At 34.7% G+C, this 12,610-nt stretch overlaps 1 protein-coding gene across 1 annotated transcript in view; it reads right to left on the bottom strand.

Moving 5' to 3' along the window:
* Positions 1 to 12,610, bottom strand: part of CRISPLD1 (cysteine rich secretory protein LCCL domain containing 1) — a 45,646-nt gene that overhangs the window by 18,546 nt on the left and 14,490 nt on the right. Inside the window, 1 exon segment of the mRNA XM_031026903.2 lies at positions 244 to 362. Within this exon segment, the coding sequence (XP_030882763.2) occupies positions 244 to 362 (119 nt within the window).

Raw genomic sequence — 12,610 nt, 5'->3', positions numbered from 1 at the left:
AAAAAAAAAAAAAAATACTTATGGCCATTACATTACTTGTAATGTTATGTCAATGATTTAAACAAAAAATAAGTCTAAAATATTGCTGGTCATTCTGCTATGACATTTGTTTTTTTTTATTATTTGTGTTGGTGTGATCATTTGTTTTCCTTTTAGGCTTTAACCCTTAGAAAATTTGCAGTGCTGAATTAGTATTTCAAGCACTTATATTATCAAAAACAAAAAAGTTACACTTCACACTACCTTCCCCAGTGTGCTCCCAAGTTCTGTCCAATTGATGGAAGCAAACTTGCAGGTCCATGTTCCCACAAACAAGTTTCAGCCCAGGATTCTGCGGATCTTTCCAGCTCTACATCCCATGTCTATAGTTTAAAACAAAAACAACATACAGATACAGATAATGTATTTGTTTGGAGTTTGGACATTTCTTCAGAATACAGTATGCTTCAGTTCAGTTTCTTCCATTCTTACTGCTTTACAAAGTCAACATCTTAGTCTGGGTTCTCACCATCTCTCACCTAGATTTTTGCACTAGTCTCCTAACTAGTCTCTTTGCCCCTATCTCTTATCCCTCCAATCTGCCCCACAAGTATTTAGAATTACCTAAGTGAGCACAAATATGCTTAGGGGATTGCTCCATCTAAACACATCCAACAAATTCCCACATACATAAAGTCCAAGAGCCTTGGTCTCACTGTTCCTTATCATAAAACATGCTGTTCCTTGCTCTTGCTGGCATTGTTTCCTCTGTCTAAAACATCCTTCTACCCATTATTTGTCACACAGATCCCTACTCTTTTTTCACAGCCCAGCTTTAGATAATACATTTTAGACAACCTTTCCATTTCTCTCAGATGTAGGCTATTCCCTCCTTGGGGCTCTTAAAACTTTGTAATACTTTTTCATTTAGCAGCTATTACAATGAAATGTTAGTATTCGTCTACATGTCTGTCTCTTTCACAAAACTATGCATTGCTTGGAGGCAGTCATTTAATTCACACCGGTATCTTTGGCCTATTTTTTGTGTTTTCTGTCTATCATATAGACAAGGTGATTAATAAATGCTTATTGAGTATACGAATGATGAATGAATCTGATTCCTATAAAAATACATATGCATTTTTATATATAACATTCAATGAGGGTGATTAATTTGTACTTCTAAAATAATTTACAAAGGAATATTTAAAATTACAAAATTATTACTGAAATTATCTTGTATGTCCTAGGTTTAATGTTCAATTTGTTAATCTGAAAAACAGGCAGTGTAGTAGCAAGTGTGGTTGTAAAAACATAAGAGTTAGGCAGAGCTGGGTTCAGTCTTGGCACAATCACAGAACTCTGGGATAGGAAAATAGTCCTGGAACCAGAACATGAGGATACAACCTAAGGTGATAGCAATGAGGCTGGAGAAGAGCAGACAGACTGAAATCATGTTTCAGAATTTAAATTCCTAGAAGTTGATGGATGACTGAATGTAGGTCATGAGGGGGAAAAAAAAAGATGAAGATGATGAAGGTTACCAAACTGGGAGAAGAAAAATACAGGAAGAGAAATAGATTGTTGCCATGGAAATATATTTAATGTATCTCAGTGCAAATTTCTAGGGTGCCGCATGAGATGCCTGTGATATATGCAGCATGTGTGCCAAGGAGATAGTGGAAATAGATGTCTGGGATTCTGGGAAAAGAAATCTGTGCTGAAGATATGAATTTTGATGTTATTCACCCAGAGATGACTTTCTTCAGGAAGATGATATAGAATGAGAAGAGGAATGAAAAGAAAATTCTAAGACTACCAACCTTAAAAGGGAGAAAAAAACAATGAATTAGTAAAATAAACCAGGGAAAATGGGATCAGAAAGGTAAAGGGAAAACTGTAAAAGGATTAAATTATAAAGCAACGGGACAAGGATTCTAGGCATAGAGAGCAGGCAAAAGATCAAATGCCACAGAGAAGTCCAGAAAGACAAGAGCTGCTAAGTGCTAATTCATGATCAAGAACAGTTTCAGAACAATGCTAGGGAGAAAATCAGAACACATGGGCACATACTTGACTGGAAGAAGAAGTTGGAGAAGGCAAGTGTGAGTTACTTTGTTAAGACTTCAGAAAAGAAAAAGAGAGAGATGCAGAAGCTTAAAAAAAAAAAAAAAAAAGTAACCTGCCAGGTTCTAGGGAGAATTTGTAGTCGTGACTGTAGGCCAAAGGAAAGCACACTAGGGAAAAAGAAGCACCAAAATAATAATAATAATAATAATAATAATAATAATAATAATAAATAATAGAAGACAATAAGTAAAATAAAATAATGGCTTGAAGCCATTGTGGTGATTTTAAAACACTCTTCCCCACAAAGGTGGAGTTGAATTCTCTCCCCCTCCCTTCAATCTGAGCTGGACAGTAACTCCCTTTTTTTTTTAATTATTATGTTCAATTAGCCAGTATATAGTAACTCCCTTCTAATACACAGAATGACACTGTGAGACTTCTCAGGCAAGGTTATGAAATACAGCCTCTATTCAGTCAGTTCTTTCTCTTTTAACACACACATCTTGGGACGCCTAGGTGACACAGTCAGTTAAACATCCAACTCTTTGTCAGGGTCATGATCTCAGGATCATGATCTCAGGGTTGTGAGATCTAGCCTCAGGCTCCATGCTCAGCATGGAGTTTCCTTGGGTTTCTCTCTCCCTCTCCTTCTGCCCCTCCATACACATCTTAACAGACCTGAGCCAAGAAATTATAGTCTGGCTGCCCTGAAGACATAGCTGGAAAGATATTGTAGAGAGATCACACAGAGAGTGAGAGATGCAGGAGGAATTTCGGTTGTTTGGGCTTTCCTAGCCCAGGCATGAGGCTGTCAGTTTGCAAGTCCAGGGCACTGCAAGCAAACATGTGAGAGACCCAAGTATGACCCACCAAACTTAGCCCTTAAAAGAGATCATAGGACCCTTATTCAAGGCCAAACTCTTGTTTTATACATGATTCTATAATCTCAGATGTTAGTTTTTCTAATGAAATTGAAGATGGGTGCTTTTTAAAGAGGATAAACAACCAGCTCCAAATTCACAAATATGTTATATTGCAAAAGTCTGCTTACATATCTGTTGTATAGAAATTGAAATAAAATTTAAAATGTATCATTCAAATGCTTTAGGCTAAGTTTTCTTATCTGCAAAATGAAAAATAGAAGATAACTCAGGTCCCTTCAAGGACTAAAAAATTCAGTTATTGAGTATGTACTATGGATAAGCTGGGTTTTTTTTGTTTTTTAAAGATTTTATTTATTTATTTGAGACAGAATGAGAGAGAGAGCACATGAGAGGGGGGAGGGTCAGAGGGAGAAGCAGGCTCCCCGCCGAGCAGGGAGCCCGATGCGGGACTCGATCCCGGGACTCCAGGATCATGACCTGAGCCGAAGGCAGTCACTTAACCGACTGAGCCACCCAGGCGCCCCTGGATAAGCTGTTTTTTATGGCATGGCAAGTTTTCTATGTAATGCACTAAAAATAAGGGGGAAACCATATCAAATGAACTATAGTAAGGCTAAAATAGGGACACATTATTTTAATATAAGAACTGAAGCAAAGGAGCATGCAACTAAAATTTACTATTAATATTTAACAAATATTAATTAGTGATAGTTTTTAAAGTAATTATTTAAAGAATATAATCAAGCATAGGTGTTTAGGTGAAGTTCAACAATACGAATTGAGAGGATCTTTAAAAAAACTTAATGAAAATATAGCTGTCCTAGAAGAAATATTATTGTGAAAACAGCATGGAATGTATATTTTTATGCCACAACATTATTTTACATGTTTTAAGAACACCAATAATTCATACCCATCCCATTTAAATGTAAGTCAGTCTCTATAGATTTCTATTTAAGTTCAGGTTTGTAAATAAAATCAAGATGGCCTGATGGACTTTTTTTTCCCTCTCTGAACTATTCACCCAGCAATAATTTAAAGCCAAACCACACTTAAAATTACCATTTCTTTATAAAATGGGTACTTGAGGTGTGTAGAAATGAAAACCACTCTATTTCCCAATTACATCTGTAAGCTGTTCCTTCTTAGACCACAGTGAAGTGTTCAATGAAGTTTTATTACAAAGAAACATTTAGAATACTACTAAATTCTTTGTCTCCAATGATATTTTTAAAGCCATTTCAACAGGGAGGCTTTATCATTTACTGTGTATGTGTGTGACTATGAGAAATCCTAAATGTTAACAAAGGACTGTCAAAAGTAAGCCTAGAAATACAAAGTAATGTTAGTACTGAAATATTATAGTGGTAGAAATTGGAAAGTATGTAGCTATCTAGACATGTACAGAAAATTCCATTGACTGTTATCCTCTGTGAAACATGAGTGAACATACACAATTCATATTCTTACCAGAATACCTGCAATCCTGCTCTAATAATAGGTGATGACAGCTAGAAACCACTTAAGGATGTAGTTTTTAACAGAGTTAATATTAGTAGGCTACCAGTAAGTTCTATCACTGTACATTAGGTAAAAATTGTCATTACTGATATTACTTTTCCTTTCTCTTTGATACTGAGAATAGTTTTGTCTCTTAAGAATGATTAAGTATTTTCAAATATATGTTCTTGACCACAGTAAATTTACAACTCTTTCCAGATTAATAAAATTTGAAAATTCATGTCCTGGGAAATGTATCATGATAATTAGTCTACCAAAGAGAATACCCTAGGTGACACTGAAGTAAAGTAGTTTTACAGACTTATATTCACCAACAAAGAAAATATATAAATGATTAAAGACATTTTAAATTGACCAGCTTTAAATGGTCTGGCACCTTTAAATGCACAAGAAAATTATTGACTAGAAACTCACATAATTTCATAATTGTTAAATGTCATTCTCAGTAGGAAGAAATAGGATTGTAAGATTTTCTAAAATTTTACGAAATTCTACCTAAGTGTGATAAAGCTACAATAGGTCTTTTCAAAGACATGCTGAGAAAAATGTCTTTAAATAAAGAAGATAAACTTTTTCCAAAACAACTGGGAAATATAATTAATGTTGCAATTATCTAAAAATGAAAAGAATATCTAAATAATATAGAAATAATGCACTAATTCATTACACCTTTTTGCAAAATTGATACAGTTTTAATGGACTTCCAAGATAAATGCAAAAGACAAAACTGGTCTTTGACTATCATACTATTAGGTAGCCTAATCAAACGACAAGCATCTGTCCATGATACAATTTGCAATTTAATATGGACTTTTAAAACCTGTACTGCTTTCTGGCAAAGTAACAATATTATGAAAACACAGTGGTTTGAAAAGACAATTGTGTTGAAAGTCCAGTCTAGGCTAGAAACTCTGGTCTACTTCCTACCACTGAAAACTAGAAATAGCACGATGAAATTATTTTTAAAAATTATCTTAGCATTTGCAATAAACTTTTGACAAAAGGAATTTCACAAACATTCTTGTTTTGAGACATATATATCTGCATACCTAACTTGGAATACCACCCTTATATCTCCAAACCTACCTCAGTCCTGAGCAGTCAATGGCAGTCAGAAATAGTAACAGCATGATAGCTTTCAATGGTATTGAAAACACCCTTTCCCTAGTTCTATGTCTTCTGGACATATGCAAGTAAGGTTATTAGTCATAAATTTTACTCTCATTTTCTTGTATAGACAGAGTAAAAATAAGCTTGCATTTGTTCAAAGTACTTCAGTGAGTAATTAAAATACACGATACACCCTGGAAGAGTTTTCTTTCTTATTTAAATTATGTACTTTCAAATTTGTCTCTTGATTATGTCAAGTCTGGTTTCTGTTTCCTTATCTGTAACAACAGGAAGCTAGAATAAAGTCCTTCAATTACGTTCAGCTTTAAAATTCTATTATTTTGCACTTATAGTCTCTTATAGAATGCTCTGCATTGTTTATAAAACCCCATAAGAACTTACAAACTGTAAAATAATCTTTCTGATGACAATTAAGGGCATTTCTAACTAAGAAGCAAAAGCTATTTTGTGATTAAAAGATGGGCAGAGGACTTGAATAGGCATTTTTCCAAAGAAGACATACAGATGGGCAACAGAAACATGAAAAGATGCTCAACATCACTAACCATCAAGGAATGCATCTTGAAACAAAAATGAGATATCACTCACACCAATCAGAATGGTTCACATAAAAACAAAAAAAGAAATAACAAGTGTTGGAGAAGGTGTGGAAAAAAAGGAACCCTCCTACACTGTTGGTAGGAATACAAATTGGTGCTACCACTGTGAAAAACAATGAGATTCCTCAAAAAAATAAAAACAGAAATAGCATACAATCCAGTAATTCCACTACTGAGTATTTAACCAAAGAAAACAAAAACACAAATTCAAAAGGATATATCTACCCCTATGTTCACTGCAGCATTATTTACAATATTCAAGATATGGAAGCAACTCAAGTGTCTATCAATAAATGAATAAAGATACATTATTAGAATACAATGGAATATTACTCAGCCATAAAAAAGAATGAGATCTTGCCATTTGCAATAACATGGATGAACCTAGAGGATATTATGCTAAGTGAAATAACTCAAAGAAAAATACCGTATGATTTCACCTATATGTGGAATCTAAACAAACAGCCAGAAACAGAAACAGACTCAAATAAAGAGAACAAATTGGTGGTTGCCAGAAGGGATGGGGGGTGGGGTAGGGGGGATGGGCAAAATAATTGAAAGGGATTAAGAGATACAAACTTCCAGTTATGAATAAAGAAGTTATAGAGATGAAAAGTACAGCATAGAGAATGCAGTTAATAAAACCATAATAACATTGTATAGTAACAGATGGCACCGCCTAACATATAGGATTGTCAAATTGCTGTTGTGCACCTGAAACTAATATAACATTGTATACCAACTACTCTTAAATTAAAAAAAAAGAATTAAAGCTGTATTACAACATTGCAAAACCAAAAAGGTTTCAGATCTTCCAATTATGAGTCTAGAGAAGAGCTCAACTGTTTCTGAATCATCCCTACTAAAGAAAGTTTTAATATTGTCCAAGACAGATATACTGAAACTTAACTGAATGTGACAAGAATATATTTTCAGTAAGAAGTTAAATCCAGGCTCTCTTCAGCTTAATCCCGAAAACACAATGGTAAAACCTTTGAAATAAGACATAGACTTCTACATGTAATTTTTCTGCACTGCCAAAAGGAACAGGATTTTTCAGCCAGCTAACACATTTTTGTAAAACTGATATAGTTTTATGGATTTCCAAAATATAACGTACATGTAAATTTTCTGCACAGCTAAAAGGAACAAGGATTTTTAGCCAGCTCATGAACATAGCTGTTGAAGAAAACCAAAGACATGAAGAGTTACATCTTTCTAAATACCACCTATGAAAGATAATTCTTGCTGTGCCTTCACTTCTGGAAAAACAGGTTTATAAATTATCCATCATGTGTCAAAACTAAATCCCTCCCCAAATCACTGCTGTGTCCTATTTGAATCAGAAAGTGCAACCCAAAAATCTGACAGGATAAGCTGTCAACATGATCCTCTCGATAGCAATAACCTGACCTTCCAAAAAGAATGTTATTCTAAGCAAGTCACACATTTGACAGTTCACAAGATTTCAGATTTAAATTCCGAATATAATGCCGCATTATAAATTTTTTAAGCCACCTTCTTTGCTCCCTGTTGGTGGTATTATTCAGAATTACAATGAAGAAACTGACATCAGTGAAATAAAGAAAGAAGCAAGTCGATCAATGCTGAAAGAATGTATGATGTTTTTTGTGATAAAGTCATCTGGTATAGAAAGCACTATGGAAATCTGCAGTAACACACTCCTTACAACTCAAAAATTTCCTCAGGTGTTTAACTACTGTGCCTCACCTGTCTCGAAAAGACTTTGTAGTACCAGGAAAAATGTACAAGGCTCAGATTTCAAAGGGAACACCTGTATTACTGCACAAAGAGGCCAGGTACTGAGAAAGTAGCATTACCTCCAGGCAATGCACTTCTGAGGGTCTCCTGGAAGTTACAGAGATATGAGGCAGAGGTGGCAGTATTTTACTTACAACACTTTAAAACAATGCCTTAAAACCTTAAAAAAAAACTAAATCCCTAGCAACCTGTAATTTAGGGAATTGCCTCTTCATTTCCTTAAAATTGAAATATTTCTGAAATGGAAATTTAATGTGTGGATAAACACACAAGATGATTTCAATAAACCCACAGTTTAAATATTATACAGAGATACTGAATGCATGACGCAGGGAAGATTGCCCTTGTGAGACAGCAGAGCCATTAATTCAACACAATCCTTACACAGAAATGTCTACTGATACATCTCATTCTCATCTCACTGCAAATGCCCTCCCCAGTCTGACCATAACTTAACTAGCTCACTTATATCCCACCTCTATTCAACAGGGACCCTCAACAGCTGACTCTCTGAAACTTTAAAGAGTTTATGAATCACCAGAAGATCTTTTTTTAAATGCAGATTCTGGGGGCACTTGCATGGCTCAGTCAGCTAAGTGGCCGACTCTTGATTCTGGCTCAGGTCATGATCTTGGAGTCCTGAGATCGAGCCCTGAGAAGGGCTTCTTGCTCAGCAGGGAGTCTGCTTGAAGATTCTCTCTCCCTCTCCCTCTGCCCCTACCCCCTCTCACTGTGCATGCACACTCTAAAATAAATAAATCTTTTTTTAAAAAAATGCAGATTCTGATTTGGCAGGTTAGGAGACAAATCTAAACTATAATATTTCTAAGATCTGGTGCTAGGACCATACATTGAAAAACCACACTTAGAGTTGCAAGGTTCTAGCACCTGTCTAGTTTCTCGGTCAATTGAATCCATTAGAGATTTTCCCCAAAAGGAACTGTCCTTTTTCTGCTCTCCTACTTAGTTACTTTAACTTCATCCTTTCACCAAAGTCCTCGTCACAATCTCTCTCCTTTTGGAAGTCATTCCAACTACAATATTCCATTTATCATACTCTTCTCTGAACCTTCTTAAACATGTAATTTACCAATTACTATATATTCCCCTTGATCTGTATCCATTGTTTTGTGTCTTAATTCCCAAACTAAAATTCAAAATAAAAATTGTGTCTCATACTTTTTTGTGTGTTTTCCATGGCATCTAATATAAAACACAGCATAACATACATTACCAGTATGTACTAATCAGTTATCGCTTGTCTCACAGCTGGCCTGGAAACAATCAATAATTTGGATTGAAGATACAGGACCTAAGTTCTCTGCCTCAAACATACATGTGTGATATAAACTCAAATGAAAGGGTAGTCATAACGTACCTATGCTAAACAAAAGGTAAACCTCTAAAAAGCTAAACTTGGATTACTTTTGTAAATGTCATATCTTTGTATTAACTTTGTGATTAATCCAAGGTGATGACGCCTTCATTATTTTTATTGTCATTTAAGAGAGGAGTAGCTAATAATCTTCAAGACTATGTTCTAGATGTTTGAGGAGATTCAGTACTTAAGGAAATCCTTTAGTAACTGAAAAGTACCATCTCTCAGTTCTTTAAGTCTCCATTTATAGCACTGGGTCAATTTATAAGAGTTAACACCGGGTTTTAATTTATTTATAGCTCATACAATTTAGACAGATGCAAGATTGATCATTAAGTCAAGCCTAGAAGAATATATGATAGGAAAGCTAAACTCTCATAATAAGTCACTCTATATTATCTACTTATGTATTAGTTTATATTTATATTTCAATATAACTTGGGTTTTGAAAGTAAATATTTTTATTATTTTTTTAAGATTTTATTTATGTATTTGAGAGAGAGAGAGCAAGGAGCCCAATATGGGACTCGATCCCAGGACCCTGGGATCATGACCTGAGCTGAAGGCAGACGTTTAACTGACTGAGCCACCCAGGCGCCCTCAAAGTAAATAAAATATTAATTGCTTTTATTTATTGTACTTAGGGATGCTTTTCTAGTTTTCAGAAAGAAAGAGATGGGTTAACAAATGAAAAACTTCTTCTTAGGCAAATTAGTAATAGAAAAAGTTGATGGACACATAGAAACCAAAACTTAAAATTTAAAACCCTAACTTCAATTTAAACCAAACGCTAAAACCAGAAATATTTAAATGATTATGTTTACACAGTTTTAATGAAACTGCTATAGTAAGTTGCTCATTGTTCCTATAGTGAGAATTCTGTGTTAACTTTTCACTAAGAATTCCTATCTCAAGAATGATAAATTGTTTTCCTTCCCAGCAGTCAATTGGAGCTATGTAAACATGGTTTCCTGTTTTCCTTGGCTGCTAGGAAACTCAAAGCTAGTTTAATAACCACAGCAATCAGGTTTTTAGGTGTCCTTTAGTACTATGCCTTTAACTTTTTCTTCTTCAGTAATTAAACAATGACTAAGATGATGATTTTAAGAAATATGGTTTTCAAAAGTCCTTATTTGAAAATCTGTGAAAGACTATTGTGTTCAATATTCTTTGTTTCCACAAAGCCATTCTTGGTCCCTAAGTACCATTCTCTATGTCCCAAAAGGCTCAATCCTACATACCAAGTTACTTCAGGCTCTCTTGGCCCCTGGATTCCAATTGGATTTGGCTAATGGGAGACACAAACAGGAAGTCAGAGGGTGTGAGGTGTCTGTATTACCCCCTCACCAGCCCTATGCATTCCCTTTGAATCTTCTGCCTCACTGTGATGGTGACAGTAACCTGTCACACAGCCCTTCTTTCAGGCAATAGTCCTCACCAGGCTGTGACATCACCATTCAAGCCTGGGTGCCCCCCATCCCTTATGGCTCACTTTAGTCCTGTCCACAACTCTGCATATAGACCCTCAATTTTTTTTTCCTGGTGAACTCTATTATTGAGGCATTGTTTCCTGCTAAAAAATAGTATTTGAGAATAAAAATATCTCACAGAATTTATATTACAAACTGCCTAACATATTACCTGATACCTATTAGATCTTAATAAATGTTTTCTTATTTCATTGTTCCTTTAAGAATCTGCTTAATTTGCTGTGATTTGCATAGCCTTTTAATGGAACACTGCTGATATTCATGTGACTAAGGAAGAAATTCAAATCCAAAATTTTGAATGACTGAAACACAAGATAATCAATCGTTGCCACCTAAAGTCCCAATGGAAAGGTAAATAACCCCCTTACAATTCAAATTCAACACAATATTAATTATACAAAGTTTAGAGGAAGTTATTCCTAGCTTTGCTTTGAGTCTATTAGCAATAAACTTTCAAACCTAAAGACCGTTTTCCTATTAAATTTCTAAGATAATATTTCCACTGAAACTCCCAACTACCTCCAAAGTTTAGGTAAGATGATATGTGTGTGTATCATTTATTCATTACATATATATATATATGATACACACACAAATACATAGAGGAATAATTTAAAAAGTGTTCACAAACCTCAAGTTTAGAAATCCATTGTAATAACTTTCACTTACAAAAATCAAATGAATACTGTCAAGTTTTGTCAAAGGAAATGTTTCTTTTTATTTTTTTCTTTTTTAGATATGAATAGAAAGATGAGTAGGGTTATGATGCTCTAGTCTGTCTGATTTGCACTTGAACAAGGTTCTTTTCATGATATGTAGAAAAAATACATCCCCAAATATCTCCATATAGAGGCTTGGATCAGTTCTTTTTTTTTTTTAATTCAATTAGCCAACGTATAGTACATCATTAGTTTCTGATGTAGTGTTCAATGATTCATTAGTTGTGCACAACACCCAGTGCTCATCACACATCACGTGCTTTCCTTAATGCCCATTATCCAGTTACCCCATCTCCCCACCCACCTCCCCTTCTGCAACCCTCAGTTTATACAGATCGTGGCTGCTAAGTACTTGCCTTCAAATCAACTGTACACATATTCTCATATCAACCTCTTTACTAAGAAGGTTCTCATCATCCAAATGCTCTCTTCCAGAATCCCCACCACACAACGACTATAACTTCTTCCAAATACTATTTCAAAATGTACCTCTTCTAAGAAGGCTTACTTGATTACTGTTTTATTCTGAAATTCTTTAAGATTTATATGCACTTTAAAATATATTAATTTGTACTTATTACCACATTGTGATTTACATCTCAAAAACAGTGCTCTGGCAAAAGTCTTCGCACTCTGATCCCTATATCTCCTGAAAGAGTCCCCATACTTGCTGAGGGGTCTAGACATCCTCACTTCATGAAATAGAGTTGTCCATAAACCAATGTAACTCTCAAAGTCACTGAAATCCAGTGCCAATTTAGCCACCTGTCATACTTATTAAAGAATGATTTTACCTAACCAAAATGCACTGCACTTAAAATTATAAAATAAAACATAAACACCATACTTCATTAAAAAGAATGTTTTTGCAATTTTTAAGAGCACTTTCTTGTCAGAACAAAATTAATGAAATCCTTTTGCATTCTACCCATTTTAGAACTGTTGTTGAAGACCTAATCATCTTTTCGTTTTTCATTTATTCATTACATTTTTTCCCATTCCAACTAGCATGAATTGAGCGTGGAGTATCTGTCAGCCACTCAGCTGGGGAATACAA

This window comes from Leptonychotes weddellii, chromosome 4 (assembly GCF_054177405.1).
Source record: "Leptonychotes weddellii isolate Sample4059 chromosome 4, ASM5417740v2, whole genome shotgun sequence".
NCBI classification, from domain to species: Eukaryota; Metazoa; Chordata; class Mammalia; order Carnivora; family Phocidae; genus Leptonychotes; species Leptonychotes weddellii.
This window is presented reverse-complemented; position numbering and strand designations above follow the sequence as displayed.